This window comes from Manis javanica, chromosome 6 (genome assembly GCF_040802235.1).
Source record: "Manis javanica isolate MJ-LG chromosome 6, MJ_LKY, whole genome shotgun sequence".
Classification (NCBI taxonomy): Eukaryota; Metazoa; Chordata; class Mammalia; order Pholidota; family Manidae; genus Manis; species Manis javanica.
This window is the reverse complement of record NC_133161.1, coordinates 13748538-13769641: the sequence shown is the minus strand read 5'-3', so window position 1 is coordinate 13769641 and position 21104 is coordinate 13748538. Positions and strand designations below refer to the sequence as shown.

Genomic DNA, 21104 nt, shown 5'->3' with positions numbered 1-21104 from the left:
CTGACCCTAATCTGAATGGATGCATTGTCCTATGGCATGTGCAAGCTGAAGCATTAGCAGAAGTTAGATAGGTGAACTGATGTTCGATGTGGTTACAAGGAGGGGTTTAAAAAAAAGGCCAAGGAGGACACATGTCCCAGGCAGAGGGGAGAGTGTGCTACAAGGCCTGGAGGGAAGACAGATTATAGTTGGGTGTGTCCAGGGCTAGCAGAGAAGGGGTAGAGGAGACGAAGTCTGCAATAAGTGTGGGACTAAGACCACGAAGGATCTTGTAACTTTGTAAAAAGCTGGACTTATCCCATAGAGGGAGCCCTGAATACCTGGCGGGGTTTTCACTGCAGGAAGATCCCTCTGGTGCTGAGACAGAGGGACTGAGTTTGAGGGAGCAAGAGTCGAGCAGGTCCGGGGAGGCTGCTGTGGTCAGACAGGAGATGACATCGACTTGGATGGGGCTGGTGGCTGCAGAACAGGGAGAGAGGGCAGATTGAGACTTTAAAAGGGAGCATTCGTAAGAGTTGGTGGCTCATTGGATTTGGGGAGGGAGAGCGCAGAAGGAGGGGCGGATGAGGAATCATGGAGGAGACAGGACACAGATGTGGTGCTGGGCTGGGACTGGAGGGGACATGGAGCCTGAGGAGACCGAAGCCTCCACGAAAGAGCACAGGAGGCATGAAGGCCGACCAGGGCACCCCGGCCTGGGAGTCAGGAAACCCACAATATACTTGCACGATGCCCCTTCAGAAATGCCTTTGACCCTCATTACCCCTAATTCTGAGCCTAAACTGGGGATGTTGTCAGCTAAAGTAAAAGCCCCTGGCGCTTAGTAAATGCTCATCAAAGTTAATTGAGCGAAAATGTCGCTCCACCTGACCCCTCAAATCTTTGCTCTCTTGCCGTTTCTGTGGCTTCTATCCTGAGTCAAGAGTCTGGGCAGAGTCGCACCCCCTCCCACCCCGTTACCGCCCCTTCCTCAAACCCCTGCCCCCCGCCCCCCACATAGCGCTGGCTCCACGCAGCCCAGGGCAAAGGCTGCCCTCCTCCTAGAGCCGCAGCGCGTGGTCCTGGTAAACTTGATTCCCGAAACAGAGGGCGAACCGGAGGCTGGAGGTGCAGCAGGACCAGAGGTCAGGTCCCTGGCCCAGGATCCGCGCTCCTCGCCCCGCAGCGGCTGGCGTCCGGCCGAGGGAGGCCCTGCTGCGGGGCTGGCCCTGCTCGGCAGCGCCTCCTCCCCGACCGTCTCCCGCCCCGCCCCGCGCGCCGGCTCCGCGCGGAGTCTGCGGCTCGGCGGGGGCTGGCGCGGCGCGCACGGCGGCGGCGGCGGCGGCGGGGACCGGGAGCAGCGGGGCCGGCGCGGGGACCGGGCTCAGCCCCGGCCTGCGCGAGCCGCAGCCCTCGCCCACCCGAGGCCGGCCTGGGGGACCCGCGGGGCGCGGAGTGCGCGTCGTCCGGGGGCCCGGACCCCAGCGCAGGAGCGCGGACGCGGCGCGGCGGAGCGCTCGGCATGGAGCCGGCCCGCGAGCCCCCCGCGCGGGTCCGGCCGCCGCCGCCCCCCGCCGCCCGCCCCGCGCCCGCCGCGCCCAGGCCGCGCTCGCCGGCTGAGGCGGAGGGCCGCGGCCCCGAGGGGCTGCTGCGGCGATCGGGGTCGGGCTACGAGGGCAGCACCAGCTGGAAGGCGGCCTTGGAGGGTAAGCGCCCCAGCGGCCCTCCATCCCCGGCCGGGGACCCGGGAGGCGGGTCGGAGTCACCTTGGCCGAGTCCCGGAGCGGACGGCGGAGCGCGACTGGGACCCGGAGGATTGATTTCAGGCCATCAGATGCCACGCGGGGCGGGGAGGGGCGCGGGAGATGTAACGGGGGCCGCCGGTGATGACAGCCCGACCTGACCTCTGCAGCCGGCTCACTCTTTGACCTTGGGAGCAGGATTCATGCTCCGAATCCCATTTTCCACACAGGGAAAGGGGACGGTTACTGCCTGATGCTCATCTGAAGGGCATCTTGAGAGGGCGGCTTGAATCTAGCACTGGAAGGGCTTTGGGCAAAGTGACCACAGCTGTAGCCCCCAGAGAGGCGCTGGCGCTGTGTGTGTGTGGGTGCTTGGAGGTAATGGGGCCACCCGGGGTGGGGGGAGGTGGAGAGGCTCAAGGCCCTTCCTGGCAAGGTTCTGGGTCCCACCTACCCCTTCCAGTCAGATGTGCCTAGGGAGTGACCGGGGCTGGCCAAGGGCAGTAACCAAAGTGGGAAATAGATTTCAAGTTCATGAGTGTTTTGGGAAACTTTGTGTGCACTGTGGTGTGCTGTGTGGGAGATGCTGGAGTGAGCAAGACAGCCAGCCCTCTTGACTTCTGCATCCTCCTGACATCCCCAGTCCAAAGGCTGAGGATCTGGCAGCGCTAACTAGGGAAAGGCAGAGCCTGGATCACCCAGGGAAGGGGTGTCAGAAAAGGAAGGCTTCCGGGAGTAGGTGACCTCTTAGGAGGTGTGGAGAATTGAAGGAAGGGTGGATCAGGCTCAAGGAGCGTCATGTCCGGGGGCCAAGGGGCCAGAGCTAGTGTGCCCCTGGTGGGAACTGAACCCCAGAGTGGTCGGACAGGGGCTAGCGGTGGGTGGAGATGAGTCTGGAGGGCCCAGGCCATAAGTGGCCACCCAGGCCTTGCCAGAGAGTCTGGACTTTGTTCTGAAAAAACCGCCAAGAGGTTTTAAGCACAGAATGAGACAGTGGGCTTGCCCTTGGGAAGTGGTGGTGGACCAGAAGAGTCAGAGCAAGGCCAGGCCAGTGAAGGAGGTGGGGCAGTGTTTGGGGGGGGGGGGGTGGGGGACACGGCCAGCACCTGCCGGGGCAGGAGTCCTGCCCAGGAAGGACAGGTGGGGACAGGAATGTCAGCGTTTGGTCCAAGGGCTGGTGGGCCACGGGGTGTGGACCGCCTGAGGAGGGGCTGTGCAGACGGGGGGCTGGGGGTGGTTACACGCCTGGATGGTGATTTGGGACCAAGATGCTGGATCATGGAGTAGAAGAGCTGCTGCAGGCTGCGAAGAGCTGAGTGAATGGCAGTGCACAAACCTGCCTCTTTGAGGGGCGTCTCCAGGCCATTGCTGGGTTTGCCTGTGACCCTCTGTTTCTTGAAATTGCTCACTCTCGCCTGTATGCCTTCCTCTGTTCATTGGTAAGCATTTGTGCAGGGTCTGCCCTGACCTAGCTAACCCCTGATGACAGGGCCAATCTTGTAATGCCTCTGGCTTGCTGGTTCCTGCCCTACCTCCCACCCTGACTTTGGCTCCTTCTGCTGCTTTCTGCCAAGGTGGCTGGCCCACGACCTGCAAGGTGGGCTGAAGAGGGCACCCTGGGCAGGAAAACAGCCCGGCGGCTCTCTCCCAGCAGCCCCTGGGGACTCTAGCCTGCCCCATACATCGTGCCTGCCCTGTATCCCTGTCCTGCTGTGGTTCTGTGTCTCATGCCGCTTCTGGTCCTCATCCGCCTCCCATGGTCCCCAAGGAGCAGTCCCACCATTGGTACCAGTGGCCCTAGGGGGCTCAGCATCTGGGGCCTATGGACTGTTTCCACAGGAGTTGTAGGATCTGCAGTCTGAGTCCAGGGCTTCCCACCAGCCCGTTGTCTCTCGGATGTTCCCTGGGTGCCCCAGCTCCTGGCAGAAGAGGGAAGCTCAGGGACCAGGACCAGCTCTTTCTGGGGTGTTGTCATGTGGGCCCAGTGCCGGGCTTTGTGCTGGGCCTCACGTTCATCCACTCTTCCTTTCCCTCCACAAACATTCATGGAGGGTCCACCCTGTCCAGGCTTGGCTTTAGGTGCTGGGAACATCCCTGCCCTTGCAGAAATCATGGGACAAGGGCTGAGGCAGCTCTGTGGGGTGCAAAGAGCACAGAGTCTGAAGTCGGGTAAACCCAAGCCTGATCCTTCCACGGCCACAGGCTAGCAGGTTTTTGAACTTGTTTGAACCTCAGTTTCCTCATCTACTAAGCTAGATAATGGTTTCTGCCTTTCAGGGCCCCACAAAGGTGCTGGGCTGTAGGCTACGTGCAGGCGCCTTCTCTCCCCAGCTCCCTGGAGTTGGACCCTGCAGCCTGATGGGAGCGCTCTCTTGAAGGCCTTTGTCTGCTGGTCTGCCTGCCTTGCATCTGCTCCCCACCCCAAACTGAAGTTCACGTAATGAGCCAGTCCACGGACTCTTGAGAAACCCCTGTGATGGGATGGGGGGTCTGCCAGGCCTGGGGACCAAGGGGTGTTGCAGCGTCTGCTTAGCCAAGAACCTGTCTTGAGAACCAGGAGACTTCTCCACCTGACCCAGCTGAACACGCAGGCACCTACTGTGTGCTGGACCCATGTGGAAGTGTTGCTGTGCTGTCCCTTTGATGCTCACACATACCCTTGCAGGGGGTTCGTGAGTGTTGCATCTATTTTCTAGATGAGGAAACAGACTCAGAAAGGCTACATGTCTTGCCCAAGGACCCATGTTAGTTACTCACACATGGACCCCCCTTGTCAGGTTTTCCACAAGGACCCTGTGGTGTGAAAGCTCTGATCCCGTCCTGCGCTGACCAACGACATGGGGCTTGGTGAGGCAAATTGGAGAGGATCAAAGCATGCTTCCGGCCCAGGTAGCCCTCCTCTCCATGCTCCTCAGACAACCTGCCACCTCCACCACAATTTTCCTTCTCACAGGTTAAGTGAACTGGAGAAGTTCTTGCATCTAGATCCGGGATGAGAGCCTAGGTTTGTAAGACTTTCCTTAATGAACCATTAGCTTTACAAATAGGAAGCCAAACAGAAGTTCTCCTTGTCAAGTCTTCTCTCCCTGTGGACCGTAACCTCTCCCCCCACCCCAGCCTCAGCGGAGGGGCTGGGGAAGGTGATGGGGAGCCCCAGTGTAGGTTCTGGAAGGCTGGAGGTGCTTCTGGGTGCGTTTATTTCTGGCATAGGGCGAGCGTGGGGGATAAATGGCCTGGGGGCACAGCAGAGGGGACAGCGTGATTCTGCATACCTCAGGCTATAGATTTTTCAGGGCTACTGGTTCTGAATATTTAATGTGGAAAGTTTCTTGATTAGGCATAAACCCACAACTTCCTGATCAAAACCACACACATACTTTTAGCAAGCCCTTTTAAAAATTTAAAAATGACCAAACTCTACATCTGACAGTTTTGAAGTCAAGACTAAGCTTGCCAGTCAGTGGCCATGACAATTTAGAGACGTCAGCTGTGAGTCCCTTTCGGGCTGCGGGTGTGAGGGTGAGGGGAGAGGGGTCTGGGTGTGGGAGCCGGAGAGTTTCAGTTGTTCCTCCTAACATTAGGCTAAATCATATCCATTTATAAACGAATAGATTGCACCCCAAGCCCCACCTAATACGGGCCATTGCACAGAAGGAATGACTGTTGAGTTAGACAGTTGTCTGGCTTGAATTATATCCCTCCCCAACCCTCAAAGAGATATGTCAGAGTCCTAACCTCCAGCACCCCAGGTTGTGACTTTATTTGGAAATACAGTCATTGCAGGTATAAGTAGCTAAGATGGGGGCACTATGGAGTAGGGTGGGCTCCTCATCCCATATCACTGGTGTCTTTATAAGAAGATGGTCATGTGAAGACAGACACACTGGGAGAGGGCCACGTGATGAGGAGGCACTCCCTGGAGCGAGGCAGCCGCCAGCCAAGGACTGCCAAAGATCGCAGCAAGCTGCCCCAAACCAAGGAAGGATTCTGGGGTGGAACAGCCCTGCTGACACCTCGACTATGGGCTTCTGGCCTCCAGAACTGAGAGACAACAAATTTCCCATGTTTTAAGCCACCTGGTTTGTCGCACTCTCCGATGGCAGCCCTAGGAAATGGATACACCATTGTTTGGGGTCGTCCAGCCCCACAGCTGTCCTCTGTGAGGGCAGAGAGTGAACAATGAGTCAGGACTTCCTAGAGTGTCCTTTCTCTGTCCACAGGGCAGCGTCCAGAGCAGTTATTCCCATGGAAGAACAGAGATTCTTTGGTTCTGGTGGTGTTGGAGACGCATGCACAGATTCCCCTTCCCCCACCTGCTCTCCTACAGACTCCTATATCCACGTTGCCTTTCCTACAGACTCACTTGAGTTTAAGGCTGATGAAGGACGTTGTCACTGGTGCTGCCAAATTCCCCACATGTTTTTGAGTACCAGGGGATCCTCTGTAACACACAAGGCAATGGATGGCTGAATCCTGCCATAGAGAACCCAGAGGTGAGTAGGGTACAGCCCTTGCCCTAAGCAGCCTGTGGGCTGATCAGCAGCTGCAGCATGTTGGTGACTGCTTATGCTAGGCACTGTTCTAAGCACTATATATTGAATTCTCACAAAATTCTATCAGCAGATACTGCCTTACTTCATTTTAAAGATGAAGAAATGAAATAAAATAGAAGATAAGTGACTTTGCTGTGCAAATTACAAAGTCATTTAGAAAGTGGCACAGAGACTCAGGCAGTGGAGACAGAGCCAAGATTTGAATCCAGGGGAAGTGGTTTAAGGTACTATGCTCTTAGCCTTAATGCCCAAAGGGTTACAGTGCCAGTGTGAGAAGAGAGGACTGAGAGGCGTGTAAAGAAGGGAAAGGAAGGACACAGCTCACCACAGGTACCATTGTGTGCTCGAAGGGGATCAACCTTCCTGCAAGATGCCACCACGGACAGCCGAGCAGATGCAGAAAGATCCCAGTGCTCGAGGACAGGTGTGAACCTCTGCTCTTACTGTACCCGGAGCACCCACCTCTGGACTCTCAGTAACTTACCAGTGCAGACCTTGCTCATAGGAAGGACTCCAAAATATTGGTAGGATATGCAGGTAAAAGATGGCAGACTGAATGCATGCACTGATTCTCTTTCCCTTAGAAGCCCACTAATACAACAGTAAAGGGGTTTTCAAAAGGCCACAAGGACAACAAGAACAGGAGAGAAGACAATAGCAACAAAATTGTGAGCAATGGGTCAGTGATGAGTGGTCCTGCCTTCACCAGCCTGAGGAAGTTCAGAAAGCAGAGTAGCATCCCCGAGAGCACAGAGACGGGGCACAGTCATCACGGCAGCGAGTGAAGACCGAGTGGAGTACTGGAAGTCTGGTGGACATTTCTTTAGGAAGGATTAGATCCCAGGTCCTCATTCTGTACAGATCCTTCCCAGCCTGGCAGGAGCCTGAGGCTAAATCTGGTGAGAGAGGACCTGTAGACACCAACCCATTTGAGAGCCAGCATTAAAGTGACATTGACATACTGAATGCCAAGGAGGTTTTCCAGACTCTTCTCCCAGTCACGCCCACACCCTCCAGGAGGGAAAACTGAAGAGCCATCTCCAGGAACTCTGGCCCACCCAAGAGGAAAATCCCGAGGACATTCAGAGAGCCTGGAGGGTCAGCCCAGCGGGATTGCTCCACTGTGAGCTCCACAGCTAATGAGCCCCTCTCCTGGCCTCAGAGGCTCCAAAGAACTCTTGAGTCCTCCTGCTTTAATCATGAACAAATAACCAGGGGTCTCCTGACATCTGAGAAAACTCTGACATGGAAGTAAAGACCAAAACAAATGAACAGAAAAAAAAGCAGTTTGGAGGAAACAGACTATACAGGCAGGACTAAACTTTCTGCTCACCTCTCCCTTCTATCCTCCCTGCCCCCCCCCCAAGAAACTACCACTAATATTCTCAGAGAGATAACTGAAAATAATCATTAAAACAAGAACAGGATGCTTTAACAACAGATGCTTTAAAAAGAACAGAAGCCAAAAAAAAAAAAAGCCTTGGAAATTAAAAATTGTAGAAATGGAAAATTCAGGAGAGGGCAATAAGGCAAAGGGATAGTGGATAAAAGAGAAAGAGAGAAAAAAGAAAAGAAAAGAAGCTTGGACCAACCCAAGAGGCCCAACATTTGAAGAATATGACCTCCAGAAAGACGACAGAGAAAATGGAAGAGAGAAAACCATCAATGATATAACTGAAGAAAATTTCCTGGAGCTGAAAGACATGAGCCTCCAGATTCAGAGGGCCCAGTGATTGTCTACTGTCGTAGATGGAAACAGACCCAAACCAAGGCCTGGCATGCATGATGAAACTTGGGATGGGAACACTGTGTGATAATGATCAGATCCTAACAGCTTCCAGAGGGGAAACAAATAAACAATTGATATTACAAGGATAATGGATGAGAATGGCTCTAGACTTTTAAAAAGCAACACTAGAACTAGAAGACAATTAAGTAACGCCTTCAAAATTCTGAAGGAGAATTATGTCCAACCTATAAGATTCAGGCCTCTGAGTTCACAACTCCGGGGAGCACCATTCACCCCAGAACACATGAGAGCATTTGCCTCTGGGAGTTGTGCAGTGCACTGGGCCTACCCTTTCCAGGCAGCCTTGGGAAGATGAGCTCCACCAAAACAAGGGAGGAAACCCACACAGGAAGACGCGGGACAGAAGGAGCAGAAGAGGCAGCACAGGAGAGAGACAGAGACCCTCAGGCTGCTGGCGAGGGGAGACCCCAAGGCGGCGGCTGGGCTGGAGGGCAAAGTTACTTTGGAGCAGCACGGAAGGTTCTGGGGACACTTCCTCAGGGAGGATGTTATGAGCTGAATGTTTGTGTCTCCCCAAGTTCAACCACCAGATGAATGGATAAACAGAATGTAGATGTTCTTCCAAAGGAATATTATCCAGCCATTAAAAGGAGGAAATTCTGATACATGCTACAACATGAATGAACCTTGAAAATATGCTAACTGAAAAAAGGACAAGTATTGTATGGTTCCACTTAAATGAAATATCTAGAACAGGCTAATTCATAGAGACAGAAAGCAGATTAAAGGTTATCCCAGGCTGGGGGAGATGCGAGTGGGGAGTTAATGCTTAAATCTGCACAGAGTTTCTATTTCAGGTGATGGGGAAGTTTTGCAAATAGGCAAATTACACAATATTGTGAATATAATTAATGCTACTAATTGTACACTTAAAAATGGGTTAAAATGGTAGCCTTCATTTTATGTGTATTTTGTCACAATAAAAAAACTTCCAAAGACCTTATGTCTAAAGTTTAAAAGCGTTCTTTTGTTAAATACAAAATAAAAATTTTAAGTGGTAACAAAAATAAAATGTACAAGGGGAGAAGCCAGAGGCTCGGGAAAGGTCTGGTTAAGGGGATGGGAGGTGTAAGGTGGGCAGGTTTTCAGAGGTAGCAGTGCAGGAGAAGGGCTTCGGGGGCAGAGACCCAGCTGCAGGGCTGTGAGGACAGGCTGGGTCATTCAAGGAGTCTGTGTGGCTGACAGCACGGATCAAGCAGAGAAGCGGCAAGAGATAAAAGGCTGGAAGACTGACGGCCACAGAAGGAGTTCAAGTGCGAAGCCCTGGAGGGAGGGTGTTTTAACAGGGGTGCCACAGAACCAGGGCTCTGCTCCAGAACAGCCCCCTCACACTCCAGTGTGCGTCAGAATTACCCAGAGGGCTTGTTAGAGCACAGATCACTGGGCCAGCTCCGAGTTTCTCACTATTAGGACTCGGGGCTGGCGGTGGGGACTGGCAGTGGGGGATTGGCAGGTGTCCGGGTATTGAACCCCTTTCTTTTCTCCTCAGACACCACCACGCGTCTCCTGTTGGGGGCTATTGCTGTCCTTCTCTTCGCAATCCTGGTGGTGATGAGCATCTTGGGTGAGCATGGATGTTAAGAGGGTTTAGACCCAGTACTTGTCAAGAGCACGTCTAATTAGCTAAAGAAAGGTTCCAGACATACCATGTATTCTGCTGGGTATAAAGCAAATAGAAGATAGGGGGTTGTTTCTAGAAGAGATTTTAGCCTAAAATAATATATTCACATACTATATATACATGTCCCCTTTACTAAGCCATGCAGGGAAAGTAGAGATGTTACTCAGGTACTATTACTTAATCCCCATGAGAACTCAGAACACACCTGGTGTGGATTACACAGGCAGTGGTTCTTGGGGTTGGTTTTGAGATGAGGGCTTTTAAAGATCACATTCATTCATGATTCATGTGTTCATTCAACAAACATTGATTTAGCCCTGCTGTATGTTGGACCTTCAGCTAAGTGTGCTAGGGATAAAAAATGATGAGTATGGCATTATCTCCCCTGTCTAGTTATAGAAGCTTTACTGCCCAGTGCGGGCACATGTGCTAAACCCTAAAGAATGAGTAGGGGTGACCTAGAGACCAGGAGGTAGAGGGGACAGAACATTCCAAGGGGAGAGGCCTCAGGAACACGGAGTGGCACGTGGGACTGAAAGGTGGAAAGAATAAAAGAAGAAACTGCACCTAAGAACAGGTGCAGCCATATGACCAGGAAATTTGGCTGTTTTCAGTGGATTCAAGCCGAAGTGTGTCATGGGTTCTGTAGGGTTTTTAATCTTTGAGAAACTCCATCAGATCAGAGGTGGGCACCTCAAAATGGGAGAAAAGTCCACTGGCAATATCAGTTCCCACCAAGTCCTCACCTTTGGGCCCACATGATGGGCAGGGGGTTTGTGAGTGTCTGGAAAAAAGTATGTTGACCATTGGGGCCAGCTTGGAGTCACCTAGAATAATTACTACAAATTAACCAGTTTATTTTTGTTCTGTTACTAGGTTGGGATGTCAGGACGAGGCATAAACATAGCATACTGTGATTTCAGTAAAACACAACAGTGTTTCTTTGGACATCCTTGCGGAAAAGCCACTGAACTGTAGCCACACCGTGGTCAGTGCTCCCAAGCGGACCTGCTGCTTTTTGGGCAGATTTTCCAGTGACAATTAATTAATTGGTGTTGGCATGACTGTAGATCCCTAAGGGCTGAAGTATCATGGGCATGTTTTTGGCTCTTTTAGTCAACCACTTGCATGAAAACAAACAAAAATATGCTAACGGAATTTGTAAGTGATACAATTTGAATAGGGATGCTGAAATATGAGAGATGGAAAAAAAATCAAGATTGAGATTTATCTTTAAAAATTCAAATGAGCTAACATCAATGACATAAATGTGGAAGAAATACATAGAGGACCTTCCGTTTCAGTTAAAAAAGTGATTTACACATGTTCTGGACACCGGGGAGACCTGGCTTGGAAACAGATCATATGAAAACAACGGAAGACAATGGTTTAATTCCTTTAGGCAGGGAGGCCCCTTGAGAATCTGATGGAAGCGCTGGGCTTCCTTCCCGGAGAAGGGCGTGCATGCACGTACCCACAGACTCCTTTCATTGAAGCAGTCTGTAGACTGGAAAGGCCACAGCAACTGAAGGCAGTGTGGTGACCTCGGTTGCTGGTGGTAGGGCTGTGCTGGTGGTGGCATGTTAGTGGTAATGTGGACCCATTGCAGTGAGCCAGGCAGGATGGAGAGGGGTCTGGAGAGCACCCTCTGCAGAGAGCAGTGGAAGAGATGGTGTCTGTGTAAGCCTGGGTGAGGGGAGGCTGGCATCCATTGGCCGTAGATGGCAGACCGGGTTTGCTCTTCACCACTCCAGAGACTGATCCTGGAATAGCAGGTCTAGGTTGCAGCAAGGCAGGTTGGGATGCAAAATTGGAAAAGAACTTTCCAGCGGTTTAGGGGTGGAACAGGCCGCCTTGTTAGACAGTGAGCATGGGCCCACTGAGCCGGCTGACGGTTTCCACCCTGTGGAGTGAGGACGCATGGCCTCCAGGTCCTTTCCATATCTGAGTTTCTGGAGTTCCATGCCTTGGGGGGTCCAGAGAGAGAGAGGAGACCCTAACCCAGGGGCTGCCTGCTGTCACTTCTCTCATGTGGCATCCCTGCCAGCCCCCCAGGTTTCCTGTCCTTATTTATTCAGTCACCAACCTTTTACCTGCCAGGCCCTGAGAAAGGTGCTCCCCTGAGAAGGTGCCACAGGCGCCCTGTCCCTGAAGGGCACCAAGGTTGGGGCAGGTGGAGGGGGCTCTGGAGCGGGATTCCTCAGGGCGGGCAGGGGCCAGGCGCTGGCAGACCCGAGCTCCTCTCTTCCTGCAGCTTCCAAGGGCTGTATCAAGTGCGAAGCGCCCTGCCCCGAGGACTGGCTGCTCTACGGGAGGAAATGCTACTTCTTTTCAGAGGAGCCAAGAGACTGGAACACGGGCAGGCAGTACTGCCACACCCACGAGGCCGTGCTGGCTGTCATTCAGAGCCAGAAGGAGCTGGTGAGGGCTGGGGACTGGGGGCCTGCAGAGGGAGCCCCACCCCGAGGACGTGGTGTTTCCAGAGCACACCCAGCCACAGCACCGCCTGGGGTGTGCAGGTGGGCCCTGCAGGGTCTGAGCGGGTCCACGAGTGGCTTGTGTGCATGGCCAACCACTTCAATCCAAGGCTGGTTTGCTGAGCTCAACTCAGTATTGGAAAGCATGAGAATTACAAATTACAAATGCATTTGTGAAATGGAAGAACATATTGGCATCATCTACTAGTCCAAATCAGGGCATGAGCTCTCACCTAACACCCAAAATAGTTTTATAGCAGAAATGTGAAAGAAACACAATTAATGGGTCTATTGGCCGTTTTGGATTTTGAGGGTAATAATGGTGTGGCAATCCAAAAAGCAGATAATCTAAAAACACTTCTGTTTGTCTCTGATGCACAGTATAATAGCTTCCTTCTGCAAAGAAAGGCCCAGAAGTATTTGGGTAGAAAGACAATGAACTTGAGCATAGGGAAATATCCCGTATAATCCACCAGGTGAGCAGTCCCAAACTTCCTGCAAATCCCAGGCTTCCAGGGACACTGGCATGCTGGGCTGCTAAGCTAGGAAGACAAACCCTGTTCCAGGCTTCCCAGCCCAGCAGGCATGCTTCCAGAACCTGGGGCCCCTCAGGGTCTGTTGCTCCGAGGGCAGTGTAAGTGCAGTAACCCCGGCTCCTCACCTGAGGAGTGCAGTAAGGTGTTCCCCTTTTCGCATCTCTATGTTGTGGGAGCGAGTCCTCCAAGCTGAGATTAGTCTGGGGATGTGTGAGCAGCCAGGAGACTGTATGGAACTGAATTTGCCCTCTTTTCCATGATGCAGGAATTCATGTTCAAGTTCACACGGAGGGAGCCCTGGATTGGCCTTCGCAGAGTGGGGGACGAATTCCACTGGGTCAATGGGGATCCGTTTGACCCAGACACGTGAGCCGAGGCTTTGTCTTCTAGCCACTGAGCTTAGACTGGGGAAGGCCTAGCCCACCGGACACACAGCCTTGCAAGGGAGAACCACTGGTTTTGTGCTGTTCGGAGCTCCTGACCTCTAGGTTCTGCGGGGTATCACAGAGACCCATTCCTGACCATGGCTTTACTTCTCTCTCACTCCCATAAAGTCCAGCGTGGTTTGGCTGCTCTGCTCCATGTAGTTATCGGTCCCTCCTGCTGCTGAGCCCCAGGCTCTTTCCACCTTGTGACCCCTCCGTCCAAGCAGCCGCCCATCTGCATAGCTCAGTGTGGCTCAGAAGAAGGGGAGTTCCTCTGCATTGGCCAGAATGTAGCTGCGTGACCACACCTGGCTGCAAGGGAGGGTGGGAGATGGGGCCTCTCCTTGGGCAGCCATGTGCCACCTAAACATTGTTACTATGGAAGAAAGGGGTTCTGAACCCTGGGCACCACAACATTCTCTTAAAGAAGACACCTCTTGAGGGTGGTGGTGGTGGGTGCAGTGATGGTATTATCTGTGTGGCCCGTGTGGTGTGGCAGTGAGTGTGTGATGGGGTGGTGGGTGTGTGGTGCCAGGGACTTCCTGTGGGGTGATGGTGGCAGCATGGGTGGTGGGGGTGGTGATAGTGTTGGGGGGCAGTCTAGGCTTACAGAAGTGCATACAGGGGAGTAAGAATCTTCCAGTCCTGGTCCTAAGTCTGGAGAAATAGGCCTGGGGAGCCAGTTGGGGCACAGCTGCTGGCCTGAGGTGACTGGAGTGGCAGGAACAGTACAAGGGCACCAAGACGCCCCGCCGTCCCCTGTGGCTGCAGCCGGCCATCACCGCCTTCCTGGCTGGCTTAGAGCCACCTCCACCCGGCAGCCTCCAGAGGCCGAGCGGCCAAGGACAGCGGCCCTCCCCCCTGCCCCTGTCCCCTGCACTCTGCACTTGGCGCACTCTGTCCTCGTCGCTGCCTCCTTTCTGTTCTCTTTCCCTTTCTTGCCCTCAGCCCAGATCTGCTCTTAGAGCGGCTGAGGCAGCCTTGCCCTTTCTCTCCCCTTCTCCCATGCTTCTGGAAGCTTCCTGCTCCCAGACACCCTCCCGGGAGAGCGCTGGAACTGGGGTTCCCAGAGTTCCGACCACCTGGGGACCAACAGGCCTCAGGGCCACGGCAGCCTGACGGAGAGGGGTTCTGCCCGGCAGCCCCTTGCCGGAGGGCTCCTTCTGATGCCCTCCCTTGTGAGACCCCAGCTCTGGCCTTGGCTCCGGGCTCAGATCAGGGTGACCGAATGAGGTTAAGACATCTTGAGATTTAAAAGGGATTATTTGAGGCAAGGAGAACTGCCTGCCCCAGGCCCAGGGGTGATGTCATTGAATTCCTGGTCAACACAGCCCAGGTGTTCAACACTGCAGTCCTTTCCATCCACCCAAATCTGTGAGGTCACTGAATTTAGCTCATCTCTGCCAAGCTCTACCTGTGCTAGACACGGAGTGCTGTGCGGGAGCTGAGATGAAAGGCACAGAGCCGCTGGGTGGGGAGTGCTGGGGACAGACACAGTCTCAGGAGGCTGAGAGGTGCTGGCGGGGTGCAGTGGGGAAGGAGGGTGGGCAGAGGGTGGTCTTTAACTGGGTCCCAGGCTATGGGACAGGTGAGCTGACCCTGGAAGCATGTGGAAGCAGGTGTGGGAGTGCAGGGTGTGTCCAGGAAGTGTCGGGGGCATCCCCAGGGAGGCTGGAGCCCAGTACACAGGGCAGGGAGGTAATGGGAGGCCACACTCACTAGAAAGGGCTGTCAGGGCTGAAAGTCCTGGAAGCTGGATCCAGAGGGCGGGCTGGGTCAGAGTGCCTCCAGGACTGTCCATTGATGGGCTGTGTGTGCCAAGTCCTAAGCACCAGTCTCTTCTCTCCCGGCCACAGATTCACCATCTCGGGCCTGGGGGAGTGTGTCTTCGTGGAGGCCACCAGGCTGGTGTCGACAGAGTGTCTGATGACTCGGCCCTGGGTGTGCAGCAAGATGGCCTACACATGAGGTAGGTCAGGCCAGAGGGCCAGAGGCAGCCCTCCAGCCTGGCTCTGCGACCACCTGCCCAGGTCCCCTCCAGGACAGCACAGTGATGGGGGAGGTCCCACCCTGGGTCCTTCTCCCTGGTCCTGCAGCCCTGGCTCCTGGACTCCTCGGCCCCAGGCTGGTCCTGTGGCTCTGCTGACAAATCCCACATGCTCAGTAGTGTAGCACCTGTTCCCAGACACACACACACCTATGAATGTGTGAGCGTGCACACAGTTCCCTCTCAAGTTCAGAGTCCACTCTTAGTCACCCCAACAAGTCTCTCCCTGGCCACATGCTGGCATGTTCCTCCCTCACATGGCCCTGGTGCTTTGAGGAAGAATAGGCACTGACACAGACTGCATTACTGTCTGCACAGACAGGCTGCCTCACTGGTCGTTTCTCTCCTCATTGCTCGGGAGGCAGGGAGGGCTGGCTGCCCTCACCTGGGCCTCCTACACCACCACCTCTTCGCCTTCCCTGGGGTGCTCAGGCAGGCCTGTGCCCATGGGGCTGGTGTGTTGGTCATTGATGAATAAAGAGATTGCTAGCATCGAGAGAATCTGCTGCCATTTGTTCCAGGGTCATGTCTCAGGGAAAGAGCAGAGGGGCACTTCTCTGGGTGCCCATCTGTAAGGGCCACCACCAAGATGCACTTAAGATAGTGTGTCAGGTGTCAATATGTAGGAACTGAGGACAAAAACACATTCTGTGGCCTTAGGGCACCATGTAATTTTGCTAGGCCGCTGAGTTATTCTTAGATGTCTGAGGGGTTTGCTCCATCTGGCTTCTTCATTACTATTCAACTCAATATGACAAATGTTTATTCACACCTACCATGTGCCAGACACCACACCAGGCATGGGCATCAACAGATTTATCACCCAAGGAGCACAGAGGGAGCAGAGGAAACAGCTTGGAAAATACCAGAATGTTCTGGAACATAGTTGAGGGATGGTTATTCTGCCTTGGGGGAGGAGAAGGCGAAGTGGGCCAGAAGATCAGCCATGGACGAGAGATGATGTTCATGTTGGGCTGCTAAAGGGTTTGTGCAGGTCCTATGGCCCCTTCCTATCCCCCTTGGTCAGCTTGGGGAGGAACTCGCAGTTCCCCTGGGCCTATAAAGGCTCTAGGAGCTACCCCCTCCATCACACACACAAACACACTTGGCACTCCAGAGCAAACTGCGGTGGGGCCTGGGCCTCCCCAGCCTCCTCCTCTCAGTGGCCCTGGCTGTGTGAGACAAGGTGGCCTGCCTGGGAGCTGCGTGTATGAATTTGGGTGCTGGCCCAGTTTCAGAAAATAGTCAAGAGGGAAACCAGGTCCTGCTCTGCTCAGTTCAATCCTTTACTGTTAGTTTTCAGACAAAACTGTCAACTTGGTTTTGTTGTTCCTGCTGCATGTTTTCCAGATGTTCTGTAAAATATGGGTATTTTGTGGTTTTGTATTTTGTCTTTACTGGGAAGCCAGTGAGGAATGCGGATGTGCCATCAAGAAGTTAAGAGAGTTCAGGGTGGTGGTGGTGGGCCTGTGGGAGGCAGCAGCAAGCACCTGCCTTCCCAGCACCTGTGGGGAGTGTGCTGAGGGGCTGTGGGTTGAGGAATGGTCTCCTGCCGCTGCTTGACTGGGGGCTGGGGTGGGGAGTCTCTCGGTGCCACCTGTTCTTAGTGGAACAAGCCTGTGGTTCTCACTAGGATTTTCCCCTCAAAGATGCTGAGGCTTAAAAGCCTCAGCTGCTGCATCGCAGGCACCTCACTGAATTCGCTGCAAACGTCTCGGCAGGTAATGCTGTGCAGGTGATGGACCTAAACCTTGGCAGGATCCTGAGGCTGTGAGGAGTACTGGAGCCAGGCCTAGGGCTTCTGAGCTGTGCTCTTGCAGGCCCTGTGGGTTCATTTGGGAAGAACTGGGCCATGAGTGGGCTGGAAAGGAAGCAGTGTGAGAGGACACAGCCCTTCAGACCTTCTTTTTTAGTTAGCTGTATTTGCTGTGAAAATTTGTATAAAGGGAAGCCTCACTGACGTGGCGTCAGGAGGCCTGGCAAGGGGAGCTCTCAAGCGCACCACTCCTGGTCAATTGCGTATCCCACAAGAAGGAAGAGAAAGATACCTGCTGACTTTACTATTTTGGCTACTTTACCACCCAGGAGGAGGATGAAAGAGTTTCTGCCTCTCCCAGCAACAGCCAGCAACAGCCCAACCAATGAGAGACTGTTAGAACTCAGCCAATGAGCAGCCCTGGCACATGGGACTCCCAGTTTCCTCCCAAGGGCCTTCTGCATAGAGCAGTCCTGTCCTCCTCCTGTGAAAGAGTGTTCCTGGCGTTGTTCTCCGAACATGCCTGCGGTTTTGCCAAGGCCTGCTTATCCTCAATTGCAGTTCTCTGCTCTTCCATTTTGCTGGTAAAATACCTGATAGCTTTAGTTTTAGGGTTAATGTCGCTTATCCAAAGCCTGCTGTCCAGAGCTTTCGAGGCAGGCAAATAACCTCTCAACCTTGGGTGTGTCCTGGGAACATGACAGTTCTAAATCAGTTCCGGAAAACTAAAGGGACCCTGACACAGGGTCACCCATGTTCTGAGAGTCTTCCTACCTGGTTCCTACTGAGGAAGGAGACACAAGACGGAAAGAAAACAGAACGCTGGCGCGGCAAACTTCAAAAATGTAGATACCCTCCCTGTGGGCTGAGTCCAGCCCTGTTTGCGGGGCTGCGGAGCCCGGTGCTGTGCCCCCGGTGGCCACAGGGGGCAGCACCGCGGGCGGGCCCACCGCCTGCCTCTGAGCCCTGGAGCTCCTGCCTCCTTTGGCGGGGAGGACCCAAAGGACCGCCCTTCCCCAAGCCCCCCAACCCCCACTCCGCAGCCCCTTGGGAAGACTTTTCCCTGGAGCTGCGGGTGTGCTTAGTTTAGAGCTTGGGCTGCCGCTCTCTGGGCGGATTTGAGCCCAAAGCCCAGTCCTCAGTGTAACCCTTCGGTCAGACAGGGTGCCTGTGGAAGGCCGGAGCCCGCACACCAGCCACCCGCAGATGACCTTTGTGAAGATGGAGGAGGAGGGAGGGACTTTTTAAGGAGAAGTCAGTGCCAGCGGGTTAACTAGTATTTGCTTAGTCAGTGCCCTCAGCCCCGTACCGCCTGCACGGTCGGCCTTCTCTTCCAGAAGAGGAGACAGGCTCAGAGCGGTTCAGGGGCTGGTCCGTAAGTCACAGTTGGCAGGAGGTGGGGTCAGGATTTGAATGGAGACCCGTTCCTACCTGGTTCTTGGGAAGCCACCTGTGTGGCAGGCCTGTCCCCTGCTCAGCCAGCTCTGAGAAGGAGGGTGGGAGGGTGTTTCTGCCCCTGTGCTGGAGAAGGAGCCACCCTGGGGAAGGACATTGGGTGCCCACAGGAGATCCTCTTTCTGGACCCTTTTATCGTGTTCATGTGATTTTCATCTGAATTACCCAGAGAGAGTTGGGTGATGCAAATGATGACTCTCTCCTCCTCTCTCTTCAAGGCCCTGCTCGAGCCTCCCTGGGATGCCTACTGGGACCACAGCAGCCCTCAGTGACCGCTCCCTTTCCCCAAGGCCTCCAGGACTTAGGACTGAGCCTCTCACATGGCCCCTGGGTCGGCCTGGCCACCTATGACTCACTTCTTCACCTGCATCAGATCCTGTCATCTGATTGTAAACCTCTGGAGAGCAGGGATTGTGTGTTGGCCTCTGCGTGGCTCACAAAGCACGTATGGCAAAGATTGTTGTGTGTGACACTAAGACCGCCCACGTGTTGTTGACTGTTTCCTCCGGTGGGAGGTAGCAGTGGCCGCCAGCCTCAGAAGACTCGTCTCTTAAGCTTTGGTGGGCATGGTGTAATTTTAGATGCCAGGATGAACTCTTGTTTTGCTTCACTTAAGTGAGCTTGCTCACCTTTCCTAAGCATGCTCACGCTGGGTGGGCTGAGTGGGTAGTGGCCCAGAAGTACAGGGCCAGCAGGGGAAAAGCTGCCACAGGCTCCAAAGTGTCCTTTGGTCTTACCCAGAGCCCACTGATGAGGAGACGGCTGCGGGGGAACCCAGGCCCAGGGATTCCACTGGTGACCAGGGTTGGCTGCCTGAGGGTCCTGTGCTCATGGGGATACTCATGCTAGTGTCCCCGTACCGTTCTATGAAAGACAATTTGCTTTTCACAAGTGTGCACTGTCTGCTGAGTGCTTACACCAGGAGCAGGGGGAGGTGGAGGAGGAAACTGCCTCTTCCCTCTTCTTGGTCTGTAGCCAGCTCCCAACTGTAAGTATGGGATTCAAACTGGGAACATCCAGAAGCCTCCTCCTGCCTGTCAGAGATCCCACCTCTCTGCCAAGGCAGCCTGGAGTGGACATGCACCAGGCCTGGCTCCGAAGGCTGCCTGAGTCTGGTCTGGGACCAGCTCTACCAACAAGTAGTGTGGAGCCCAGGCTGCTGTGCTAACCCTCTCTGACCCCCAGCTTCACCTCTGTAAGGGAGACATCATGTTTGCTGGGCTTACCTCACAGGGTTTTGAGAACCACAGATGTTAGAATTACAGGTATGAGAAATGATCTGTCCCATTCTGCTATCCCTGAGGCCTAGAGAGTTTAAGGAACATGTCCAAGGTCACACAGCTAGTGGTTGAGCTCGAACTCAGGTCTGTGGCTCTCCTGTTCCCTGTTTATACTCTTATTACTGCACAAGTCATGCTTGTTTGTTTACTTGCTCACTGTCCATGCAGAAGTGTAAGCTCCTAGAGGGCAGGGGTCCACTATCACACGCCTTTGTTTCTCTAGCACCTGGTACAAACAGAAGGTGTTCAATAAATGTGTGTTGAACTGAACTAATCTTGACTCCTAGTTCAAGTGCTCTTTCCTCTGCTCTGATCCCAGAAACCTTCACTTCTAGCTTACTGAGCACAAAGTATGCAAACCTGCAGATGTAGAAAAAAGTAAGCAAGATGCTCAACCACCTTATTACTGTGATCTAATAAGTTACAAGAAATACATATTTGGTCATTCAGATGACCACATTTATATTTCCTGCATATATTTGGTCTTCATCCACAGTTCCTGAAAACACGTGAAAGCCCTAAAGGTGAAATGGGTCTCTTGTCGTTTTGATGAGAGACTTTTGGACCCCACCCAAGGGCAGGGGCTGGAGGTTGATCAGCCAATGGCCAACGATTTAGCCAATTCTGACTATGCAATGAACCCCTCACAAAACCGGTGAGAAGAGCATCTCTTTCTTGGGTTCTGCTGCTCTGTTGGAAAGAGCTTTGACGCTTGGGCAACCAGAATGCTTCCATGTGCAGCCCAGGAGGGTAGAAGCTCCTTTATTTGGGACCTTGACCTATGTATCCCTTCATCTGCCTGTTAACTTGTACCCTTTATTAAACTGGCAAATATAAGTGTTTTCCTGAGTTCTGTGGGCTGCTCTAGCAAATTATTCGGACCTAAGGGGGAGGTCGTTGGAACCTCCAATCCATAGCGGGTTGGTCAGCAGCACAGGGAACAGCCTGAGGCTTGAGACTGACAGCCTGAGTGGGGGTGGAGGGCAGTCTATAGGACGGAGCCCTTGACCTGGGGAAACTGGTGCTGTCTCTGGGCAGATAACATCAGAATTGAGTTGAGTTCTTGGATGCCCTGCTGGTGTTCAAGAATTGCTTGGTATTGTGCAAGGGAAGATCACACACACACACACACACACACACACACACACACACACACACACACACACACACACACACACACACACACACACACACACACACACACACACACACACACACACACACACACACACACACACACACACACACACACACACACACACACACACACACACACACACACACACACACACACACACACACACACACACACACACACACACACACACACACACACACACACACACACACACACACACACACACACACACACCCTATTGAGTCCAGGAACCTGAAAGGAGTTATACTATACTTGGAAAGAAAT

The 21104-nt window shown here is 53.6% G+C and overlaps 1 protein-coding gene across 1 annotated transcript; it reads left to right on the top strand.

Annotated features, from left to right (window-relative positions):
- The first annotated feature begins 1311 nt into the window (after positions 1–1311).
- On the top strand, positions 1312–19955 carry CLEC2L (C-type lectin domain family 2 member L). Its single transcript, XM_036994591.2, has 6 exons — positions 1312–1685; positions 9574–9648; positions 11960–12126; positions 12984–13084; positions 15000–15112; positions 18620–19955. Exons 1-5 carry the CDS (start codon positions 1502–1504, stop codon positions 15109–15111), a joined length of 639 nt encoding a protein of 212 aa, XP_036850486.2. The 5' UTR covers positions 1312–1501; the 3' UTR covers position 15112; positions 18620–19955.
- Positions 19956–21104: the final 1149 nt, after the last annotated feature.

Excerpts from the sequence above, each read along its gene's own strand:
- CLEC2L (XM_036994591.2), top strand. The coding sequence starts at position 1,502 with ATGGAGCCGGCCCGCGAGCCCCCCGCGCGGGTCCGGCCGCCGCCGCCC. Across the intron at positions 12,127-12,983 it reads TTCAGAGCCAGAAGGAGCTG|GAATTCATGTTCAAGTTCAC; the intron begins GTGAGGGCTGGG and ends TCCATGATGCAG. Across the intron at positions 13,085-14,999 it reads GATCCGTTTGACCCAGACAC|ATTCACCATCTCGGGCCTGG; the intron begins GTGAGCCGAGGC and ends TCCCGGCCACAG.